This window comes from Gekko japonicus, unplaced genomic scaffold, assembly GCF_001447785.1.
Source record: "Gekko japonicus isolate JY-2015 unplaced genomic scaffold, Gekko_japonicus_V1.1 scaffold55, whole genome shotgun sequence".
Classification (NCBI taxonomy): Eukaryota; Metazoa; Chordata; class Lepidosauria; order Squamata; family Gekkonidae; genus Gekko; species Gekko japonicus.
The window spans coordinates 800,437-822,949 of record NW_015160837.1 but is presented as its reverse complement, the minus strand read 5'-3'; the positions used below and the strand labels follow the sequence as shown (position 1 = coordinate 822,949).

The 22,513-nt window shown below is 45.8% G+C and overlaps 2 protein-coding genes across 2 annotated transcripts in view; one reads left to right on the top strand and one right to left on the bottom strand.

Annotated features, from left to right (window-relative positions):
* Positions 1 to 3,980: 3,980 nt before the first annotated feature.
* Positions 3,981 to 5,999, bottom strand: LOC107116375 (toll-like receptor 1). Its single transcript, XM_015418276.1, is given in 2 exon segments — positions 3,981 to 5,617; positions 5,620 to 5,999. Coding segments are annotated over 2 exon segments (1,938 nt in total). The 5' UTR covers positions 5,921 to 5,999.
* A 5,498-nt stretch (positions 6,000 to 11,497) lies between these two features.
* Positions 11,498 to 22,513, top strand: part of FAM114A1 (family with sequence similarity 114 member A1) — a 53,889-nt gene continuing 42,873 nt past the window's right edge. Inside the window, exons 1-2 of the mRNA XM_015418305.1 lie at positions 11,498 to 11,561; positions 17,387 to 17,702. Of these exons, the coding sequence (XP_015273791.1) occupies positions 17,397 to 17,702 (306 nt within the window). The 5' untranslated portion in view covers positions 11,498 to 11,561; positions 17,387 to 17,396. The remainder of the gene's footprint in view (positions 11,562 to 17,386; positions 17,703 to 22,513) is intronic.

Genomic DNA, 22,513 nt, shown 5'->3' with positions numbered 1-22,513 from the left:
CCCTGGCCCCAGGCAGGCAGGGGTGGGGAGAGGCGAGGAGGAAGCAACTTACCCTCCCTCTTCTCCTGCCTCCTCCTGGCTGAATGAGGGCTGGAAGCGGGGCGGCCGGAAGCAGGGGGCGGGGCTTCGTCATGTGCCCCGCCCCCTGCACCTCACCCAGGGGAACTGTGTTCCCCCGCGTTCCCCCCCGAAATGACCTCTGCGTATATATTGTTTTCCCTTTGTGTACCCATAATGATCAAGATGTGTACCATGAGAAATCACCTCTAATGTACTCACTAGTTGTGGCAATTGCATCTACTCCACTATGTAGCACTCCAAGGTGTCTGGGATGGAGTTTTTATGGTCAGTTCTGGCAAATGCTGTAAGGCTACTTCCAAGCATTATGATGCTTCGGATGGGGGGGGGGAGAATAAATGTGATACAATATTACAAAATTTTAAAAAATGCTTTGCCTGACCAGAAGTATCTGTAGCGTGCATCAACACAAGATTCAAGTTGTGGGGAGAGCAAGGTGCAAAGAATGCCTGGAGATTTTTTCCTTGAACAAGGGCTTGCATTCCTTTGGCACCATTATCACAGTACAAATTCTATTGTATCGTATTGTCTCTTTACTGTTTTTGCAACCGGAGTCCTAAAAAGCAAACCCTCACCCCACAATGAACCTCGTTCCACAGGAAAACATGGAAGAATTCAAAGGCTGCTACTGCAAAAGTTGCCGTGTTGATTTGACAACAGCTGCTAGAAATTTTGCCACAAACAGAGTAATTTGTCTGTCTTTGTCTCTAAGTAACCAGGGCCCCAGTCACACGGCAAAGTTGCTGCGGGAGAGGCACGGATGGTGGGCAGATTATCCGGGCGCGATCACACCCCAACATCTGGGAAGTGGAGTGCACCCGTGGCTTACCGCCAACAATGCACCTTTAAAAAGTAGTACCTCCAAGGTACTAGTAAAAGTTTGCCACGGGCTGCCTCCAGACGCCCGTGGTGTGATCGCCCCCAGCGCGCGGCATTCCCCTCCGGTCCCTCGTTTACGCGCCAGCGCCGAGGGAAGGACCCGTGGTGTGCCACCGGCGCGTCTGATCATGTAATCACGCATCAAACTGCGCTGGGGCAATTAGCCATGCCTCCCCCCACGATATCCGGCCTGTGTGACCGGGGCCCAGGATGATTTTGCTTATGGGAAGAGGAAGTCCTGATCAAATAAAGGGGAGATCAGTTCATCTCTTTTCAGTACAAATATTAGACACCAACAACCCATACTTTTCTGTCACCCTTCCCAATACACCTTCCCACGGGAGGTGGTGGCAGCTACAAGAGGGAATTAGATAAGCATATGGAGTAGAGGTCCATCAGTGGCTATTAGCCACAAGGTATAGATAGGAACTCTCAGGCTGGGGCAAGTGATGCTCTGTATTCTTGGTGCTTGGGGGAGGGGCAACAGTGGGAGGGCTCCTAGTGTCCTGGCCTCACTGGCGGACCTCCTGATGGCACCTGGTATTTTTGGCCACTGTGTGACAGAGTGTTGGACTAGATGGGCCATTGACCTGATCCAACATTGGCTTCTCTTATTTATTTATTTATTTATTTATTTATTTATTTATTTAACTAACCTTTGACTTCTATCCCGCTCACTTCCTAGGGGCTCTGACCAGCTTACAATTCCAATTAGCCAATCTAATCTAGGGCCACATATGAAGGGGAGGTGAGAAGCCTACCAGGCACCCTTATCCTGCTTTAGCAGATCTTCTTACTGCGAGGGGAGAGTCCGGCGGCAACCCTCCTCCGGCGCAGGTCTTCGCTGTTCCGCTTTTCCGGCTGTCGCAACTCTGCCTCCAGACCTGGACCACTCCGTGCTTCCGCGCATGCTCGCAGTGGCCTCCGTCCAAGTCAGGGTCCGGCCTGCCGCATTGCTCCACCTCCGCACCTCGTTGGTCCGGCCTCCTTCGTTTGCCTCCTCACCTCGCCAGCCGCCATTTTTCTCTGCCGTCGTCGTTGTTCATCGCTCTCCATTCTCCGCCATCGCTGCTACGCCAGGGACGGGTGCCCCCCCCCCGCTCTAATAGCTGGTACCCATTTTATCTACTTGCCCTTTATGTCCTTAGTGCTTGCAAGATTTTTTTCCTGTTGTATCTGTGAAAGGCAACAATTTCAAAAAATTATCTCTGACGTCCACTGCTTTACTGTTAACAAGGGAGGAGGTCATTAGGGTGGGCAACTTGTCCACTGGCACCTTGGCGAAAGCCTAGCATCCATCACCATAAATTTTAAAAGTTGCCGTTTTCCATTTTACTGTGGTATGAAGTTTGCAAGGTGAGAAAAAAACAACACAATTATTTCACAGCAGCAGCTCTTGTTGTTTTCCACCAGTGGTTCTTATTGGTCAGCAAATGTTCGACTAAACTGGGTTTTGACGTCAGGCCTGGACTGGAGTCTTGTTGTATCGCATGCTGCTGTAGTACTCAATATTTTTTTAAAATATATATATTATTACTAAGGGTCTATCAAAGAACATAAGAACATAAGAGACGCCAATATTGGATCGGGCCAAAGGCCCAGCCAGTCCAACAGAAATACCAGTGCCATCAGGAGGTCCAGCAGTGGGGCCAGGACATTTGAAGCGCTCCACTGTTGACCCCCCCCAAGCACCAAGAAGACAGAGCATCACTTGCCCCAGAGCCCCTATTTATACCTTGTGGCTAATAGCCACTGATGGACCTCTGCTCCATATGCTTATCTAATTCCCTTTTGAAGCCGACCATGCCTGTAGCCGCCACCACTTCCTGTGGCAGTGAATGCCATGTGTTAATCACTCTGGGTGAAGAAGTACTTCCTTCTACGCAATGGTTAAATTGTATGGTAAAGTGCTGGATGACACACCACACTTCTCAGGCATAGGGAATCAATCTTCAAATGTATTTGTATATCATTGTGAGAGATGGTGGTAAGGTGTTCTTGATGGCAAGAGAACAGATGGAAGGAAATAGGCGGTGTCTTACTTTGATCACAAGGTGACATCCACCGACTGTTAGGTACCACCAGCCTAGGTGGACTAGAGGGGTCAGTTTCATGAACATTGCAGACAGAACTGTGAGAAATATTGTCCGATCTTCCCTGATGCTTAAGTGTAAGAAAAATAGAGCATAGCTAGGCAATAAGTGAGGGGGTGAATTCTTACTGCTGATTTGCATCTTCTCTTCCCCAATGCATCACCAATAACACCTGGGGGAAATAATGTGACATGACATAGTCTTATCCATCATAGAATGTTAGAGTTGGAAGGGACCTTGCAGGTCATCTAGTCCAACCCCCTGCACTCTGCAGGAGCATAGCCAAAAGACAGCGCTACAACATACCCAAAAGATGGTCGTCCAGCCTCCGCTTGAAAATGTCCAGCGAAGGAGCATTCACCACCTCCCGAGGCAGTCTATTCCACTGCTCAACCACTCTTACAGTTAGGAAGTTTCTCCTGATATTTAGCCAGTATCCACTCCCTTGTAATTTCCACCCATTAGATCTACTCTTGCAATCTGGAGTAGATCTAATGGATGGAAATTACAAGGGAGTCATTACCGGCTAAATATTTCCACACCCTTTGCAACTGGCAGCCAATGAATTACAGTGGGTAGGAAAACACTGCTCCTATCATAGATTTCTTTTCCTAGACATTATCAGGCAGATGCATGGGGTAAGATGGGCCCACACATGAAAAGGCGCGTCCAGGAAAACCCATACCAGACCGCAAACCATGATCTAGTTATGTCATTTCAAAAACAAAACAGAAACTGTTATGACTTGACAAGGTTGTATGTACGGGATGCAACCAGGAGAGAGAACATGTCACAAATGTGGAGCAGACCTAGAAGGCCCTATGTGGCTCCAAGGCAGATAACTGACTTTTGTGTATCATACATACTTTCCTGCTTTAATCTGTATTTCATTTCACAGAAATCAGAAAACCACTTTCATATAAAACTTATTCATTTCTCTGGAAGCTTAACATGAATAGCTGCCCTAAGATTCGCCCAGAAAAGTCCCTGCTTGCTCTTCTCCTTGGGCCATTCCAAGTAGGTCCTCTTCGCCATGAGAGCTTTTAGTTTGTAATATTTTGCAGGAATGATGTAGGGTGGGATTGGTTCCAGCAAGAGGAGGATTAAACTGTTGTTTTTTTCTTGGAATAGCTTGTGATGGGCAAAGTAGAGCTCGTAATGACACCATTCACTCTGCACAAAATTGGGAGACAACACAAAGATGGATCGGTAACTTTTCTCAATGCAGTCGATGATATTCTCAACAATGCTCTTGCCGGCAATGAAGTTCCTTTCGTGCTGGCAGATCTGTACGGAGCCATCCTCCTTCTCCAAGTTTGGAATCAAGACATTCTTCACCCAGTCAGAATCACGCTCACTATACGAGATAAACGCATGGAATTCTATATTATCAAGAACGTCTTCGGGGTTATTTTTCCAAATCCTGTGTTTCACTTGAGTCCACTGCCACATCATCTTCAAATACCAAGGGATGTCCAGATAGATGCACAGGAAGGAAATGATAGCTGCAAAGACCACTGTAATAAAGAGAACTAAAGTAACCAAAAGTGTCGTGTTGCAGACAAGTTCAGAGACATGAAAATCCTGTAACTGGGTTCCTCGTACATCTTCTGGGTATTCGCACCGATAAGACTCGGGCCAGCCAACCAATACCACCAATCCTTGTTTTCTAAGATCAATTAATTCTCGTATTTCACAGGAACACATGAAGGGATTGTGCTCTGCTTTTACTTCTCTGATGCTCTGACAGGTATGGTAGAATTGGGAAGAGGGTGTGACTATTGAATTCATTTCTGTATTCAGTGATCTCAGACTCCTAAACTGACCACACCCAGGCAGATCAGTCAGCCTATTAGAAGCCAAATTCAGCTCTTCCAGAGCTCTGAGCTCAACGATCATGCTGGGGATACTTGAAATTTGGTTGTTCTGTAGATCAAGCTTTTGGATGTTGACTGGCAAACAGTGAAAGACGGAATCGGACAACAGGTTGGATGACAAATTCAGTTCCACCAGATTTTCACCCCAGTGGCACCCTTTCTCATGGACTTCGTGTTGCAATAAATTCTGGCTCATGTCCAGATATTTCAGAGACTTCATGTGACGGGTCATTAAACTCATTTTCATTAGATTCGTAAGCCGATTCCCTGATAGAATAAGTGTTTCGAGGAGTGTCAGATTATTGCAGCTTTCGAAAACTGAATCTGTTAAAATATTATAAGAAAAACATAGGTAGGTAAAATGACTGGGTTTGGAAGGGCACAGCATGTGTATCAGCTTGGCACCAGAAATGGTCATGGCTGTGATGTTCATCTCCGAAAATATCCTATACATGTATTTTGGATCAGCTTCAATGGTAAGGATTATAGTCTCTTTAATTTCTAATGTTTTTAGAGATGTTTTGGTATAGTCAAAATTGTTTTTATCAGTTGCATCCATCCAAGCGGCATTAGAGATCACTAAATGTTCCACGGTCGTTTCCCATGCGGCCTGTAGAATGCTGATGAAGTCTTCCCAGGAGCACTGCATATTGTTCAATGTCAGGTTTAGTAATCTTCCGCTTCTACTGAGAGGAACCTCCTTAACTCATTGACTTGCTTGCCATGGATGTTGAACAGTTCTAAACTTTCTGTCGCGCTGAGTTCTACGTCTGCGAGAATATGGAAATCTCTGCGGGGGGATACAATCTGAATGGTCTTTGTGTTGAACGCTGGGATACTCGCAGCTCTGTATTCAGAGAGGTCTTCTAGATTCAGGAAAAGAGTATCCAGTTGTAAATCAGTAAGTGCGCTGAAATCTGATCCCCGTATCCTTTTAGGACTGAGACGAAGATACTGCAGTTCTGGCATGTCAATCTTGGAGCAGATGGGCATGTCTGTATAGTTATTGTAAGTGAGATCCAGATGCCGGAGACGTAGAACAGCATGACAGGAAAGGGTCTGTAACACGTTGTGTGATAAATCCAGGTGTTCTAAGTCTACATTGTATTGGAAGACACCAAAGTCAAGCTCACGGATGACATTACGAGACAAGTTTAAAACCTGCAATCTCAAAATATAACTAAAATCTGAAATATGGAGTTCAGATATATTATTCTGTGATAAATCCAGCACTGTTGTCTCTTCTGGAAGGTTCTTAGGAACTTCATTAAGAAATCTGTTTGAATAGACGGCAGAGAATCCAGTGTCCTCTGATGGATGAGTATTATTCCAGAAGGCCATTATAAAAAAGAGAATGCTACAGGAGTTCCTGGCATCTGGGCTTCTTCCTTTAGCCATAATGCACAAACTTTCTTTAAATAAGCTTAGTGGCTGACTTTCATCCCTCCATGTCAGCCACCGTCCTGTAAACAGAATTTGCATTAGAAGATTGTTATAAACACTTTCAAGGTTTAAGAAGAATCAGCAACCTACTATTTCTAAATGCCGAATACTTTTATTTCCTATTTCGGTTAACAACTACACTCATCTTTCAGTGTGTGTAGGAGGACTTCCTGTCTTTTCAGATGGCAGGCAGCAATGGTCTAACAGTCTAGCGAGCAGGGGGGGAAATTACCATTAATAACATCTGTAGCGTTTCCGCAACTTAAACCTGCAGCTGCTAGTAATGTGGCTGTCTTTATACGAGGTGGCATATGCACTGGGTGAAGAAGAGCCTGCAAACTGTATGGACTCTGGGGAAATATATATATTTGCATTATGCTTAAGGAGCAATGTTCCACCTCCTCAGGGTACCCAGCGTGGTGTAGTGGTTAAGAGAGGCAGACTCTAATCTGAAGAACCAGGTTCGATTTCCCACTCCTCCACATGAAGCCTGCTGGGTGACCTTGAGCCAGACACAGCTCTCTCAGAGCTCTCTCAGCCCCTCCTACCTCACAAGCTATTTGTGGTGGGGAGAGGAAGGGAAGGCGATTGTAAGCTGCCTCGAGACTGCTCAGCAGAGAGAAAAGCAGGGGATAAAATCCAACGCCTCTTCTTCTACCCAGTGGTGGGTGTTTATGTAGTAGCATTTACCTTTTCAGAAACAGTTTTTCCAAATAAAGGGAGACTGCCATTATCAAGCATGGAGGCAACCTTACAGCATCTTCTTATTTGAAGTGGGATGATTGCTTCAAAGAAGAAGATGCTGTAAGGTTGCCTCCCTGTTTGAGAGGAGATGTATGGAGCGTAACGGCAGGGTCTCAATTACTCTCAGCACTCCACAATTAAGGATACATCTGCCCATCAATCTCCAATTTTGACATATATTTTTCCCTTCGCTATGTTTTCCCCCTGGAATTAAACAAAAACAAGTGGTAACCATATAAACTAAGCTTGTTATTCCTGTTTGGTCCTTGAATCTGTTCAACATCTTCATTATGCTGTATGCTAATTTACTGCTCTTACCCTCTACCTATACGTATGAACTGGCAATTTCCATTTCATTGTACTCGAAGAAGTGTGTGTGTGTACACACAAAAGGTTATACCTTGAATAAAACTTTGTTGGTCTTCAAGGTGCCACTGGACTCAAACTTTGTTACACACATAAGAGAAGGGAGATAGAGCCTGCCCAATCAGCCCCGCACTACAGGGCTTGGCCAGGGGCCTATGTTGCTGCACAGGGTGAGGCAGTGTGTGTCATTCCACACATTGCAAATGGCAAGGTTGGGTGCATCCTTCGCCATGCCAGGCGTGACCGGACACAAACTTCACTGTACCTCACAGGGCGAGGGCTGCCAGATAGTATTAAATGTATTAAAGGTAAAGGTTCCCTTGCTCGAAAGCCAGTCGAATCCGACTCTAGGGTTGCGGTGCTCATCTCCGTTTCCAAGCCGAAGAGCCAGCGCTGTCCAAAGGCGTTTCCGTGGTCATGTGGCCAGCATGACTAAACACCAAGGCGCACGGAACGCTGTTACCTTCCCACCTAAGTGGTACCTATTTATCTACTTGCAATTTCTTGCTTTTGAACTGCTAGGTTGGCAGGAGCTGGAACTAGAGACGGGAGCTCACTCCATCATGTGGCAACTCGGGTCTCGAATTGCTGAACTACCGACCTTCCACAGCCTGCAGTTCAGCGTCTTAATCACTTGAGCCACCGCAGCTCCTATTAAATGTATTACCTGTGAACTATTTCTAGCTGGGACGTGACTGTCCACCAACCACTGAGACCTATCTAGGTTTTCAAATGTATGAACTCTTTTACTTTCACTTTTTCGGCCCCTCCCAATTCTTATAAGGTTCTTTTTTATTCCAGCACAAACTTTTCTGAACGAAAGCACAAATGCTTAGGTTGCAATGAATCTGTTCTCAGGAAGGTACAGTGTAGGACCGCCAGTTTCCAGGTAGTGTGAGATCTCCTAGGATTACAACTTCAGGGGTCATTTTGTAGAAAAAGAGGTGCAGGAGCTCAGTAGCATAACTCATTAGCATAACTTATTTGCATATGCCACACCCCCTGACATCACGGGAAGTGTGTCAGAAGGCAGCACCCACCGCTCAGGCTCCACTGGACTGTTTTGGATTGCTAGCTATTGGGGGGGGGGCATGCAGATCTGTCCTCACAGAGGAGGGAGAGCTTGTACCTGAATAAAACCTGGTCTTAAAGGTGCCACTGGACTGTTTTGGACCGAGGGGCCGGGGGGGGGCTCTGCAACTTACCCGGCTGCTTCTTGCTCTGACTGAGGGCTGCTGGGAGCAGGGGGTGGGGCTTGTTGCATGTGCCCGCCCCCTGGGCTCTTTACTGCCGGAGCTCCGCTCCTGTGCGCTCCTGCTGGAAATGACCCCTGCAACTGATCACCACTAGGCGTCAGAAATCAGTTCACCTGGAGAAAACGACTGCTTTGGAAGGTGGGCTGTATTGACATGATACCCCATTGAAGTCCCTCCCCTCCCCAAACCCTGTCCTCCTCAGGCCCCACCCCCTAAATCTCCAGGTATTTCCCAGTCAAAATGCCCATAAGAGATGCCCGGGCATTAGTGGTGAAGGATATAACGAGCTGGCCTATGTGAGAGCCAGTTTGGTGTTGTGGTTAAGTGCGTGGACTATAATCTGGGAGAACCGGGTTTGATTCCTCCACTTGCACCTGGCTGGATGACCTTGGGCAAGCCGTAGTTCTGATAAGAGCTGCTCTTGAAAAAGAGCAGTTTCTGTCAAGAGCTCTCCCAGCCCCACCGTACCTCACAGGGTGTTTGTTGTGGGGAGGGGAAGGGAAAGGAGTTTGTAAGCCGCTCTGAGACACCTTTGATAGTGAAGGGCGGGGTATAAATCCAATCTCTTCTTCTTCTTCTTAAATTAAGGTGTGCAGGTATGGTTGCCAGCCTCCAGGTGGTGGCTGGAGATCTCCTGGGATTACAACTGATCTCCAACCGACAGAGATCACTTCACTGGGAGGAACAGGCCAATTTGGAAGGTGGACTCTATGGCTTTATACCCCACCGAAGTCCCTTCCCTCCCGTTCCCTCCTCAGGTTCCACCTAGGGATGCCAGCCCCCAGGTGGGATCTGGGGATCCCCTGGAATTACAACTCATTTGGTAACCCTACCCCCCACCCTGGCCGGGGGTAGGGTTGTCAGCCTCCAGGTGGAGCCTGGAGATCTCCTGCTTTTACAGCTGATCTCCAGCTGAGAGATCAGCTCCCCTGGAGAAAATGGCTACTTTGGAGGGTGGGCTCTGTGGCATTGTACCATGATGGGGCCCCTCCCCAAACCCCGCCCTCTCCTGGATCCACCCCCCCCCATGTCTCCAGGTATTTTCCAGCACAGCGCTGGCGACTCTGGGGGGGGGGAACCTGGCAACTCTAGCACCTCCAAAATCTCCAGGTATTTCCTAGGCTTGCCAGGTCTGGGATGGAAAATACCTGAAGACTTTGGGGGTGGATCCGGGAGAGGGCGGGGTTTGGGGAGGGGAGGGGCCTCAGCAGGTTACAATGCCACAGAGCCCACTCTTCAAAGCAGCCATTTTCTCCAGGCACGGTTGCCACTAAAATTTTATTTTTCATTTCCCTGACCAACATTTGTCAATTTCCCTGACCACCATTCAAATATAACCACAAGTTAAAAAATGAATAGGTCGTGTTGCATTAATGAAAGGCTTAATGAAATGTTCCACTCTACAACTACACAAGCCTCAACTGCAAAAATATTTGTCAAAGTAAGAGATTTAATATCAGCTTCTTTTAACATTAACTGCAGCAACATCTGTTTTGCAATTGCACCAAAATTACACCAAGATACAAACTTCAATTGAAGTAAACTCTGAATGCTAACAAATGACATTACGTTTTTGTTATTGTTTTAAAGGTACACTAAACATTATATTAGGAGCTGCGGTGGCTCAAGTGGTTAAGACGCTGAACTGCAGGCTGTGGAAGGTTGGTAGTTCAGCAGTTCGAGACCTGAGTGTGCCGTATGATGGAGTGAGCTCCCGTCTCTAGTTCTAGCTCCTGCCAACCTAGCAGTTCGAAAGCAAGAAAATTGCAAGTAGATAAATAGGTACCACTTTGGTGGGAAGGTAACAGTGTTCCGTGTGCCTTGGTGTTTAGTCATGCCGGCCACATGACCACGGAAACGTCTTCAGACAGCGCTGGCTCTTCGGCTTGGAAACGGAGATGAGCACCGCAACCCTAGAGTCGGACTCGACTGCCTTTCGAGCAAGGGGAACCTTTACTAAACATTATATGTTCTATCTAAAATGGTTTCTCTGAAGCCACATTACGAAACTTATACTTTTGAAATGGCAGTAATAATCTAGTTAGAAATTAGAATACAAGTAATCTCTTTTTAAAGGATGAAGAGTTAAGATATAAAACTAACACTTCTATAGGCTTCCCTTTTTATTTTGTAACTCTTTTTGTTTCTCATCAATTGTTTCTCTTCCATTTGCCACAAGATCATGCTCTTGCAGCGGCAGGTCAAAAATCCACTGCTTGAATATATTTCAGTCACAATTTCCCTGACTTTCCCCGACGTCAGGCCAATTTCCATGACTTTCCCTGACCAATTTCCATTTCCCTGACGTTCCCGAAAGCGGCAGCCCTGCCAGGGGAGCTGATCTCTGTCAGCTGGAGATCCGTTGCAAAAAGCGGGAGATCTCCAGGTCCCACCTGGAGGCTGGCAACCCTAGTATTTCCCAGTCCGAGCTGGCGACCTTACCTGCAGGCTGGGTCTACATTTGGGGGCGGGGGGATGCAGCCCCACCGAAAATCCCCATCAGCCGTGGCGTGGAGAGCGCCTCCTCCTCGTGGCCGCACGTGGGAAAGAACGGTCCAAAAGTGGCCAGTTTTGTGCTTTCCCGCCGCTTCCCTCCTCCTCGCGTCTCGCCCAAAGTTTGCAAGAAACACTCACCGGGCGGCGAATGCGCTTCACAGCCGAGGGGAGGGCCGGGCGTGAGCCGCCGAAGCCCGTCCCATTCTCTGGGCGCTTCCCATCTCCTCCTCCTCTTCGTCGCCAGCCTTCTCCCAGCCTGTGCCGACGTGGCCGGGCGGAAAGAGGAAAGTGCAGGGGCCGCGCCGGGGAACGGGCTCCGCTGCTCTGCGGTAATGTGGCTTCTAATGCTTCTTCTGCTTCCTTTTTTCTAGCGTTGCATGACCCGAGAGGGGTGGGGTGGGGGGGAAGCGCTCTCTTCCCGGCACGCAGATCGGCAGACAGAAGCCCCGTCCTCCTTCCCCACTTCTTAAAAGCCGCAGAAAGCAAAACCCTGTTGCTTCCCCTCCCCTTTTGGGCGCACTGGTGTAAACGGGCGGAGATTGGAGTTGGTCACAAATTCAGTGTTCCCTCTAAGCTGAGTGAGTGTGAGCCAGCTCACCGTTTTTTAGCCTCCGGCTCACACATTTCTGTCTTAGCCCAGGAAGGATGGCCCCAGAGCAAACTAATTTATACAGTAGCCAAATCGCTCGCTCGCAGCTTTCATGCCAGCAGCTCACAAAGTGGACTTTGTGCTCACAAGAATCCACAGCTTAGAGGGAGCATTGGTCACAATAATAATAATAATAATAATAGTTCAGCTTTCTGCCTTTCTCCAGCCATCTCCCCTCCCCAAAATAAGGGGGGGAGGTCCTAGCCAATGCTCCCTCTGAGTTGTGAAGTCTCGTGAGCGTGAGCTTACTGGCATTAAAGTTGTGAGCGAGCGATTTGGCTGCTGCATACATTCGTTTGCCCTGGGGCCCCCCATCCTTCCTGAGCGCAGACAGAAATCTGTCAGCTGGAGGCTAAAAAAACTGTGAGCTAGCTCTCACGCACTCAACTTCGTGGGAACACTGGTCCTAGCTGGTTTTTCTGCCACCAAAGAAGTTTCTTGTGGTCAGTTGGCCAGTCCACGTAATACTGCAATCCTGGACAAATGACCCCAGTCTAAACCCCGTGAAATTAGCGCATAAGAATCATTTGCAAACCTCTTTGTGTCATTCTCCTGGGTATCATGAGCAGTTTTGAAGAGTTAGGATGACTGTGCTGCTTTGGCTGCTGCGGTCACACACACACGCACATTAAATAATCCAGTCTCGGTCCACTTTCAATGCACACTTTCCAACTGGATTTGTGTGAACTGGCAAAATCCAGTTGGAAAGTGCATTGAAAATGGATTATTCAGTGTGGGTGACCACAACCTTTGTTGATGTGTCTAAGTTCCTCTTTTATGTTTCTCCACGTGCTGCCAACAAACGGTGTGTTTCTGAGCCTTTTCTAATATTGGTGGTATTGCATTTTGAGACGGTATTAAAGAAAATTTATTTTCAATAATTATTTGCAAACCAGTTTATTTCCTACATTATTGCTGTCTCCCAAGGACGCTTCTCAGGAGACATTATGGTCGAATCTGTATTTGCATTTTTAAATCAGTTTCGTGCTTCTGTGATACTGTATTTCTCTATGCTTGTTTGAATGTTGTTTGGAGAAGATTCTTTTAAAGCAGTGCAGAGGTGCAATGACAGTGGAGCCGCCCAGAAAGGGCGATAAGCATATGCAGACGCGCAAAAGTATGCTAGCACTGTTGAGGTGTGAAAACGACACCAAATGTAGTCAGCTTTTTTGAAGGTGGAGTCAAAAGGCTGGGACACCGGTGGGAAAGACAAATGCAGATTCGGCCATTGTGAGAGCGCACCAACTTAAAATTTAAACTTGTGAGGCACAGAAGAAGACTACTTTGAGGAATGTGCACTGCTGTAGAAGGTTTGCACAAGGATCTGTTTGTCTGGGATCCCTGCCACATGTATTCATTTTTTTAAAAAAACCTCACGTTTTCCTTAAATGTATGTATCGGATATTGCTGTTGAGGAATAGGTGAACTTTGGAAAGAATTTATTTTTAAGACCTTGTTGCGTCAGCAGATGTCACTCTAATTCAAGGAGTTGGGTTTATTGGTTTACATTTCTTCGACAAAAGTATATGCCCCAAAGCAATGTCTGTAAATATGTTTTTTTTTTCCTATTTAGCTGTTTTCTTGCTGGTGAATAAGAATGTCATATCCTGTTTGACTTTTTGTGATGTTGTTTTTATTTTTGTGTGAATTGAATCAGGATGATAAATAATAACAATAAATGAAAATATAGCATTACTAGAGTATGTCATCAACCTCAAAGATTTCTGTTTTGAAGCATGCAGAGTTTCAGATTACTGTTTGATAACCTTTCTGTCCAAATAATTAATAATATCATTATTATAACAGTGACAGACTATACTAGATGGATTCACTGCATAGAATCTGTTTCTGTTTACATCATTTGTGTTCATATTTCCCAAAGTTATGCTCTTTTGTTTGTTTGCTGTTGAAGATAATGAAACTACCAGACACAGTATTATAATAGGAAAACTGAGAAGTACAAATAATTTGTCAGGTGACATCAGGGTCCCCATTGCATTGTTAAAGTTCCTCAGTTACAATATATAACATTTACATTTTTAAGACACATTCTGCAACTGTATATAGTGAACTAAATTGAGTATTTTAAGCACTGTTGCCTTTGGTATCTAACCTTTAACCTCCCCTGAATCATAACAGAAAAGCAGACCAAGTTGTATGGACATAATCTCATTCATGAATATCTGCCAAATGTCTACTTATAGCCATAAGGTTGCCAGCTCTGGGTTTGGAAATTCCTGATCGTGTGGATGCGGGATATTGGACATAATATAGATTTAGATGACTGGTCAAAAACGTGGAACTCAATAAAATTCACTAGAGCTACGGCCTACATTTACAAAATGTTCCATAGATGGCATTGGTCCCCCGAAAAACTAGCTGTTATTCAAATGTAACAAGTATATGTTGGAAATGTAAGAAAAATGTTAGGTCTTTTTTCATTTGTGGTGGGTGTGTCGGAAAAGTCAAAAATGTTGGTCAAAAATTCAAAAAATGATACAAGAAATAATAGGCACTAATCTACCATTAAAACCTGAGATTTATTTATTGAATATGATACCACAGGGATATAATAACTTAGATTTACGTTTGATAATATATATTCTTACTTTGGCTAGAATTTTGTTCGCAAAACACTGGAAATCGGAAAACATCCCAACAAAAGAGGAATTGATACAAAGACTATTTGAGATGGCAGAGATTGATAGATTGACTCTATTTCTACAAAGGAAAGACGAAGAGATTTACTTGAAACTTTGGTCAAGAGTGTATAATCTCTCCTTATATATAACTGAACTAGAAATAAGGCCCGTTGTGGAAATAAATACAACGGAATCTAGAAAGAGGCTCTGGGAGAGTGCTCTGGCTTTGGGCAAACAGTGTCAGTCTGCTTTTAAAACATGAACCTGGGACCTGCACACCACCAGAATACAGCAGGTTCCATATGCAACTGACATTCCAACTGCCTTGGAATTCAATTATATTCAATTATATATAAGGAGAGATAGTGGGTGCCAAAGTTCTAATTCTAAAATGCACTCCCTTAGTGTATGGCTGATGGCACTGCTCCTCAGCATATATCGCCACCAATCAGAAGGCAAAGCCCGGGTCCCGCCCACACCACAACTGCTGCGACAACCTGGTCTTTTGCATATGGAAGCTGATTGGACTTCACTCCATTCCACACCTCAAACTCCCCCCCTCCCCCCCCCGCAAGGCAGTTGGAATGGCAGTTGCATATGGAATCTGCTGTATTCTGGTGGTCCCAGGTTCATGTTTTAAAAGCAGGTCCCAGGTTCATGTTTTAAAAGCAGACTGACACTGTTTGCCCAAAGCCAGAGCACTCTCCCAGAGCCTCTTTCTAGCTTTCGTTGTATTTATTTCCACAACGGGCCTTATTTCTAGTTGGATATAAAGGATATTGGAATGTTGTTGTTGTTCAGTCGCACAGTCGAGTCTGACTCTTCGCGACCCCATGGACCAGCTCCCTCCAGGCCCTCTGGTCTTCTGCCGTCCTCTGAATATCATTGGAATGTTAGGCCTCTCATTATTATATTTGTAGTTGGGTCGCAGTTTGGGCACTCGGTCTCTAAAAGGTTCGCCATCACTGGACTAGTGTTTCTGCGATGACTGGCAACTGAATGTGTGAAAAATTAAGCAGGAGTCCAGTGGCACCTTAAAAAACCCAAAATTTTATTTTGGCAAAGAGCTCGTTTCAATAGATGCATTTGATGAAGTGAAGTTGTACTGGGATTCATGTTGTTAGTCTTTTAAAGTGCTGCTGGATTTAAGTTTGCTGCAACAGATGCAAACTCTCTTGCCTCAGGCCCACTTCTTACTATTCAGTTCTGAGCGTGACAAAGGATCATGGAATGACAAAGAGCCAGTTCCAAACGTTTCGTTATATGCAGAAGATGTTATTCAGTGAAATAATGCGACCCCGTAGCCCTTTTCAGTTGTTACGATTTTGGCGCTCTGGCCTTGCATACCAAGCGGGTACGTGATGCGTGAAGCTGTTGACCACCACGCTTGCCATTTTGTGTGAATAGGGCAAGGCGCGTGTTTTGCATCTTCGGCACACACAATCGGAAACCCAATTTATTGAAGTGTGTGTTTTGTACATTCCAAAGCTGGAGAATACACGTATTATTAGGAAGGGAATGTCTGGTGGCACTCATGGTGCAACAATTAAAGAGAAAACTCGTGGGCATGAAATTGCTGAGCGGTCGGGTTAGAACAGATAAAAGGAAGTACTTCTTCACCAAAAGAGTGATTAACACATGGAATTCACTGCCACAGGAGGTGGTGACGGCTACAAGCATGGACAGCTTCAAGAGGGAATTGAATAAACGTATGGAGCAGAGGTCCATCAGTGGCTATTAGCCACAAGGTATAGATAGGAACTCACAGGCTGGGGCAGGTGATGCTCTGTATTCTTGGTGCTTGGGGGGGGAGCAACAGTGGGAGGGCTTCTAGTGTCCTGGCCCCACTGCTGGACCTCCTGATGGCACCTGGTATTTTTGGCCACTCTGTGACACATTCAGACGGGGGCTTTACATCGGTTAGGGTGCCGGTTCCAACCGGTGTACTCACCGGCGTTCAGACGGGGAACATCTGCCTCCTGTCCCTAACCGGTATAAAGCCCTTTACACCGTTGCACTCTGCCACTAGGTCCCAAGTGGTGGTATACTGAGTGCAACGGTTGCTTCCGATCTTCCCCGGCATCTCATCGCTCTCCACCGGTGCCTAGCCATTTCCATCAGAGGCCTGAGGCTTCCGGTTTTCCCCCGCCATTATTATTATTTTTTTAAAAAAACAGAGCGATATGTGCTCGGGCGAAGCTTCGCCCTGAGCATTTGTTAAAAAAAAAAATCCCTTACTTTACCTATCCGGCGGAGTCCGGGACTTCAGGGAGGCCAGGTTGGGCTTTAAACTTTAAAGGTAAGTCCTTACCTTTAAAGTTTAAATGTAATGGGGGGGTTGAGCATGTGCAAAGATAGCCATTCTGTGAATGGCTGCCTATGCGCATGCTCAAACTGTGTTTTAAAAAAAAAACCGCCGACGCCCGCAGCGTGTGAGCAGGCGTACACCGAAGGGATCCGCAAAATGGAGGTAAGTGTGATCGCGTTTCTGTCGGCATAAACTGCACCGGTTCCAACCGGTGCAGTTTATGCCGGCAGAAAGCCCCCGTCTGAACGCACCCAGAGTGTTGGACTGGATGGGCCATTGGCCTGATCCAACATTGGCGTCTCTTATGTTCTTATGTACCTCGGGTCACACAAAATGGTCAGTGTGCACATTGAGAGGATTACATGTAGTGTACTCTCATGGTAAGCAAGGCAGGAACAGCAAAATCATAATCAGTAAAAAGGGTTTGCATGATTTTGAAAGGTTCACGGTTATCCTGAGGTAGGTTCTGGTATTCTTCAATCACAAGGGGGAAATGTTAGTTTTCATATGTTTACAATTGCATATTACATATCTTCCTTTTTTGTCTTTATGCAGAATTTTAAAAATGTCTGGCGGCACTCATGATGCAACAGTTAAAGAGAAAAACAGAGACATGGTGGAACCAAGAAGTATTGTTTCAATCTCTGCCACAGAGATACAGAGCGAAATACACAATGAAATGCAACATGAGACGCAAGTTTCTGAATGCCCAGACAATGGACAGGAAGGGGACCCGGCCATAGCAGGGCATCCTTTGAATGAGGACTGCTCTAGTGGAGACATAGCTGAGATTGATCCCGGTGAATGCAGCGAGACTGTGAACCTCCAACCAGAACCTGAATCTGAAATACTGAATGAACAGAGTAGCCCAGTAAGAAACACTCTTCACTTTCTTCCAAAAACATTGTCCCCTATTAATATATCTGTTCAACAATGTAGTAGAAGGAATATCTTAAATAGGACGTGTTTGCATATTCCTTAGGGTGCTGGAACTGTGTTGAGTTTTTACCCATACACCTTATAGAGGGAGCAGATTTGACATAGGTTTTTTGTATTCCAGCTGCACCTTCACCTTTAGGGTGCTGGCACTGTGTTGAGTTTTTAACCCATACACCTTATAGAGGGAGCAGATTTGACCCTTAGTTCCACTGTTATCATGTATCAGTGCCTGCCTCCATTCTTCTTTGCCTGATGCTCGCAGGATACAGAAAAGTCGGACCAGAACCAATAGGTTGAAATGAAATCAGAAGAGTTTTCGGCTAAACGTTAGGAAGAACTTCCTGACAGAGTAGAACAGGCTTCCTCCGGAAGTGGTGGGCTCTCCTCCTTTGGAGGTTTTCAAATAGATGGCCATCTGACAGCAATGCGGATTCTGTGAACTTAGGCAGATCATGAGAGGGAGGACAGGAAGGGTTGCCTCAGTGCTTAGTTCTTGTGGCCCTTTTTTACATGCCCAGGGAAATGCTGATTGCCAGTTTGGGGTCAGGAAGCAATCCTGGAGGTTTTTTGTAATCTTCTGGGCGTGGGACAGCGGTCACTGCGGGTGTGGAGGGAGAGGTATTTGTGAATTTCCTGCATTGTGCAGGGGGTTGGACTAGATGACCCTGGAGGTCTCTTCCATGATTCTATGAAAGGTGTGTATGCAAACCATATGTGTGTGGGCAAAGCATCTTTATGAAGGGGCCTCTGGGCCACATAAGCTTATGCCACGGTAAATCTGTTAGTCTTTACAGTGCCACAGATAGTTTTGATTTTGTTGTAACAGTTTTAACATGGCAACCTATCTGGAATTTGTTACAATACTATTTAGTAATGTGATTCATCAGCCCCTCCCCTGATCATTTTTTGATGGCCTGCACGCCCACATCTTTGGGTGCAGAAAGGAACAGCACTGTATAGCATGTCAGAGGAATGTGCAATGCCATCTTTTAGTGAGAGTGGCATTATTGAAAAAGACGTTCAAATGGAAACAACAAACTATGCTTTTGTTCTTACAGTGTGTTCACATAATATTGCATTGTTCTAAGCGTGGGGTATTGTATGCTTTTAGTTTCTGGGCAGAAACAAATGTTTGGGAGTATGTAATAGCTGCTATTTCTGCCTGTCAGCGTTCAAATATTGCTTTGTTAAGGATATGGGGAAAATATATCAAAAACTGCTTTCTCTCTCTTTTTGCATTCCTTATCACATGAGTGCAGAATTCCAGGAGCCTTTGGGAAATACCCAGGAATGCATTCCCAAGAAACGAGGGGTAATTTATCACACACTGTCACATGAATAGATTCTGCTATTATTTGAGCTGCAAGAAGACAGATTGGTCCAAAGTAAAAGCCAAGACCAAGTAAAATAGCACGCTTATTTTGATTGGTCTTAATAAAAGATTTAGAAGGGTGTCACTCATGCTTAAGATTACACTGTTGATCGTTTTAGAATTCATAACCACCAGAGAAATCAAATCAATTTCTAAACCTAGGTCAACTCATCATTGTTAATAATACTAAAGTATCAAAGTACACTCAGGATAACAAACGTGAGGTAGAGATCCCGTAGTATGGAAGTAAGGCAACTCAGCATACTCTGAACTAATGATCCCTAATGTGGCACCTAGAATCATAGAGTTGGAAGGGACCTTCAGGGTCATCTAGTCCAACCCCCTGCACAATTCAGGAAATTCACCTCCCCCACACCCCCAGTGACCACTGTTCCACGCCCAGAAGATGACAAGAAACCTCCAGGATCACCAGCCAAACTGGCCTGGAGAAAAATTGCTTCCTGACCCCAAAGTAGTGATCAGTATTTCCCTGGGCATGTAAGAAAGGGCCACAAGAAATAAGCACTGATGCAGCCCTTCCTGCCCTCCCTCTCATGATCTGTCTGTTCACAGAATCAGCATTGCTGTCAGGTGGCCATCTAGCCTCTGTTTGAAAACCTCCAAAGGAGGAGAGCCCAGGGCTATTTTTGGGCAGGAACGCACAGGAACGGAGTTCCGGCTGGCTCCCAAGTTGGCCACGCCCAGCAGGAACTCATTAGCATAATAGGCCACACCAAACAGCAGAAACTCATTTGGATTGGCTACATTAGGGGTGTGTGGCCTAACATGCAAAAAGCCCTGGGTTTTGACAACAAACAAGGTAAAGAGAATAAGAAGCAAAAGGTGGGTGTGGCTGGATGACCACACTTCTGGTAACATGGGGTGTGGCCTAATATGCAAATGAGCTGTGCTGTCAGGGGTGTGGCCTATTATGCTAATGAGTTCCTGCTGGGCTTTTTCTACAAAAAAAGCCCTGGGAGAGCCCACCACCTCCTGAGGAAGCCTGTGGACATAGTGCCCACCAGTAGTTTTCCTGACACAAATTCGCTTGTTCCCCAAAGCAAATGGGCTTCCTCAACCTCCTTGTAGTAGGAGGTACTTCAGAAGAACCTTGTTAGGTCCGCAGACCGCCACTTGGCGCCAGCGGTATGTGACCAGAGCTTGGCTCCAAAAGAACAATGGGGACTAGGATCATGAGACTCCTAGTCGACACCTATAGGAACTGTGACGGGAAGTTCAAACCTGCCAATGGGACCTGTGGGTGGCACCCGGGGACTGTATATAGAAGAAGAAGAAAAGATTGGATTTATACCCCGCCCTTCACTACCCAAGGGAGTCTCAGAGCGGCTTACAAACTCCTTTCCCTTCCCCTCCCCACAACAGACACCCTGTGAGGTAGGTGGGGCTGAGAGAGCTCTTGACAGAAACTGCTCTTTTTTCAAGAGCAGCTCTTATCAGAACTACGGCTTGCCCAAGGCCATCCAGCCAGGTGCAAGTAGAGGAGGGGGGAATCAAACCCGGTTCTCCCAGATTAGAGTCCGCACACTTAACCACTACACCAAACTAAACCAAACAAGTTGGTCATTCAACCATTTGTTGGTTGTTGTGTGCAAGTAAAGTATGAGCTGCTAATCACTCAACGTCTGTCTTCACTACGCATCGAACCCAGTACACAACAAACCTCTAATCCTTTGTGTCTGCAACAAGCACCCGTTTAGAAACAGCTGCCTCCGTTATAGGTTGCTTGGATTGTACCTTCCCAAAATTTTGCGATTGGTCCCAGCATACCATGGCAGGGCAGCCATCTTGTTATGGCTTCCTATGGCAGCCATTTTGTGGTGGCACCCACTCCACATTCTCAGCATTCCAAAAGTGCCCACGGTCTTAATGAGACTGGGGACCTATGCTCTTAACAAAGAGGTACGTGGACGGTCCTTTCCCATTGGATGGATCCATGTTAGCAGAGACTGAGGTGCACCCAGAGGGAAAAGGCACATTTCCTTTCCACTCATGATTTTTCATATTCTTCTATAGCCATTTTGCCTCTAGGGCTGGGGAGGTAGAAACCCAGTGAAAAGGTAGACTAGTGCTTTACTGGGTAGAGCAAGCATCCTCAGGTGCATCTGTACATCACTGGATATTGTACTATCATTGCACTTTTTGTTGCTGTTGTTCAGTCGCACAGTCAAGTCCGACTCTTCACGACCCCATGGACCAGATCACGCCAGGCCTTCCGGTCTTCCGCCGTCCTCTGAAGTTGGCTCAACTTCATGTTCGTTGCATCTATGACACTGTCTAACCATCTCATCCTTTGCCGTCCCCGTCTTCTTTGACCTTCAATCTTTCCCAGCATCAGGGTCTTCTCCAGTGAGTGCTCGCTACTCATTGGGTGGCCAAAGTATTTGAGCTTCAGTTTCATTATCTGGCCTTCCAGGGAACAGTCAGGGTTGATTTCTTTTAGGATTGACTGATTTGATCTTCTTGCAGTCCAAGGGACTCTCAAAAGTCTTCTCCAGCACCATAGTTCAAAAGAATCTATTCTTCGGCGCTCGGCCTTCCTTCTAGTCCAACTCTCGCAGCCATACAGTACTACTGGGAATACCATTGCTTTGACCATGCAGACATTTGTTGGCAGGGTGATGTCACTACCACAGTCATTTGCAACAACTGACTTGTGACTGATTGCTGAAGCCTAACAGTAGCGCTATATTCTGTGATGTAGGAGTGCAGTTCTCCCTACCTTTGTGTCTCTCAGCTTGTTGCTGTGATCTGAGGAGGCAAGTCAGGTATGAAGGGATATGGAGACTTTCTGTTATTTTTGTTGGAACCCGTGGATTTCTCTGTGCACAGAACTGTACTACCTCTGCCGCTCTTGACTGCACAGTGTTTTGGCTCTGTATATAAATATATATGCCCCCCAGAGAGCAGGTGTGTGGGCTACAATTTAAACCCAAGAGCAGCCTAAAGATGAAAGGTAACACTTGGCTTTTATATAGATGATTAAATTTGCCTTCATGTTAAAAGTTCCACGAGACTTTGAATTTGGCCCCAGGTGAAAGCGTATAACTGATAGCATCCTTATTGCTTGGGCCTATAATGAATAATAAAACCATACTAGCAGTTGTTGCTTTTTTTCCCCAGTCAGCAAAATGAAATAAATGTTCAGTAATACTGCATTTAGTGAATTCTTCATGTTAGAATGTAGGCTGAAAAGACGCATGATGGATTTTGGACAAAGGAAATGTAGGGCAATAACTGAAAGAGAAAATGATTTGTTCTGTCCCTCTGACAGGAGACGAAGAGAATCGTACACATAAATAATTAACGTTTTCTAATAGGATGACTTCTTTTCGGGACAAAACGCCCAATAC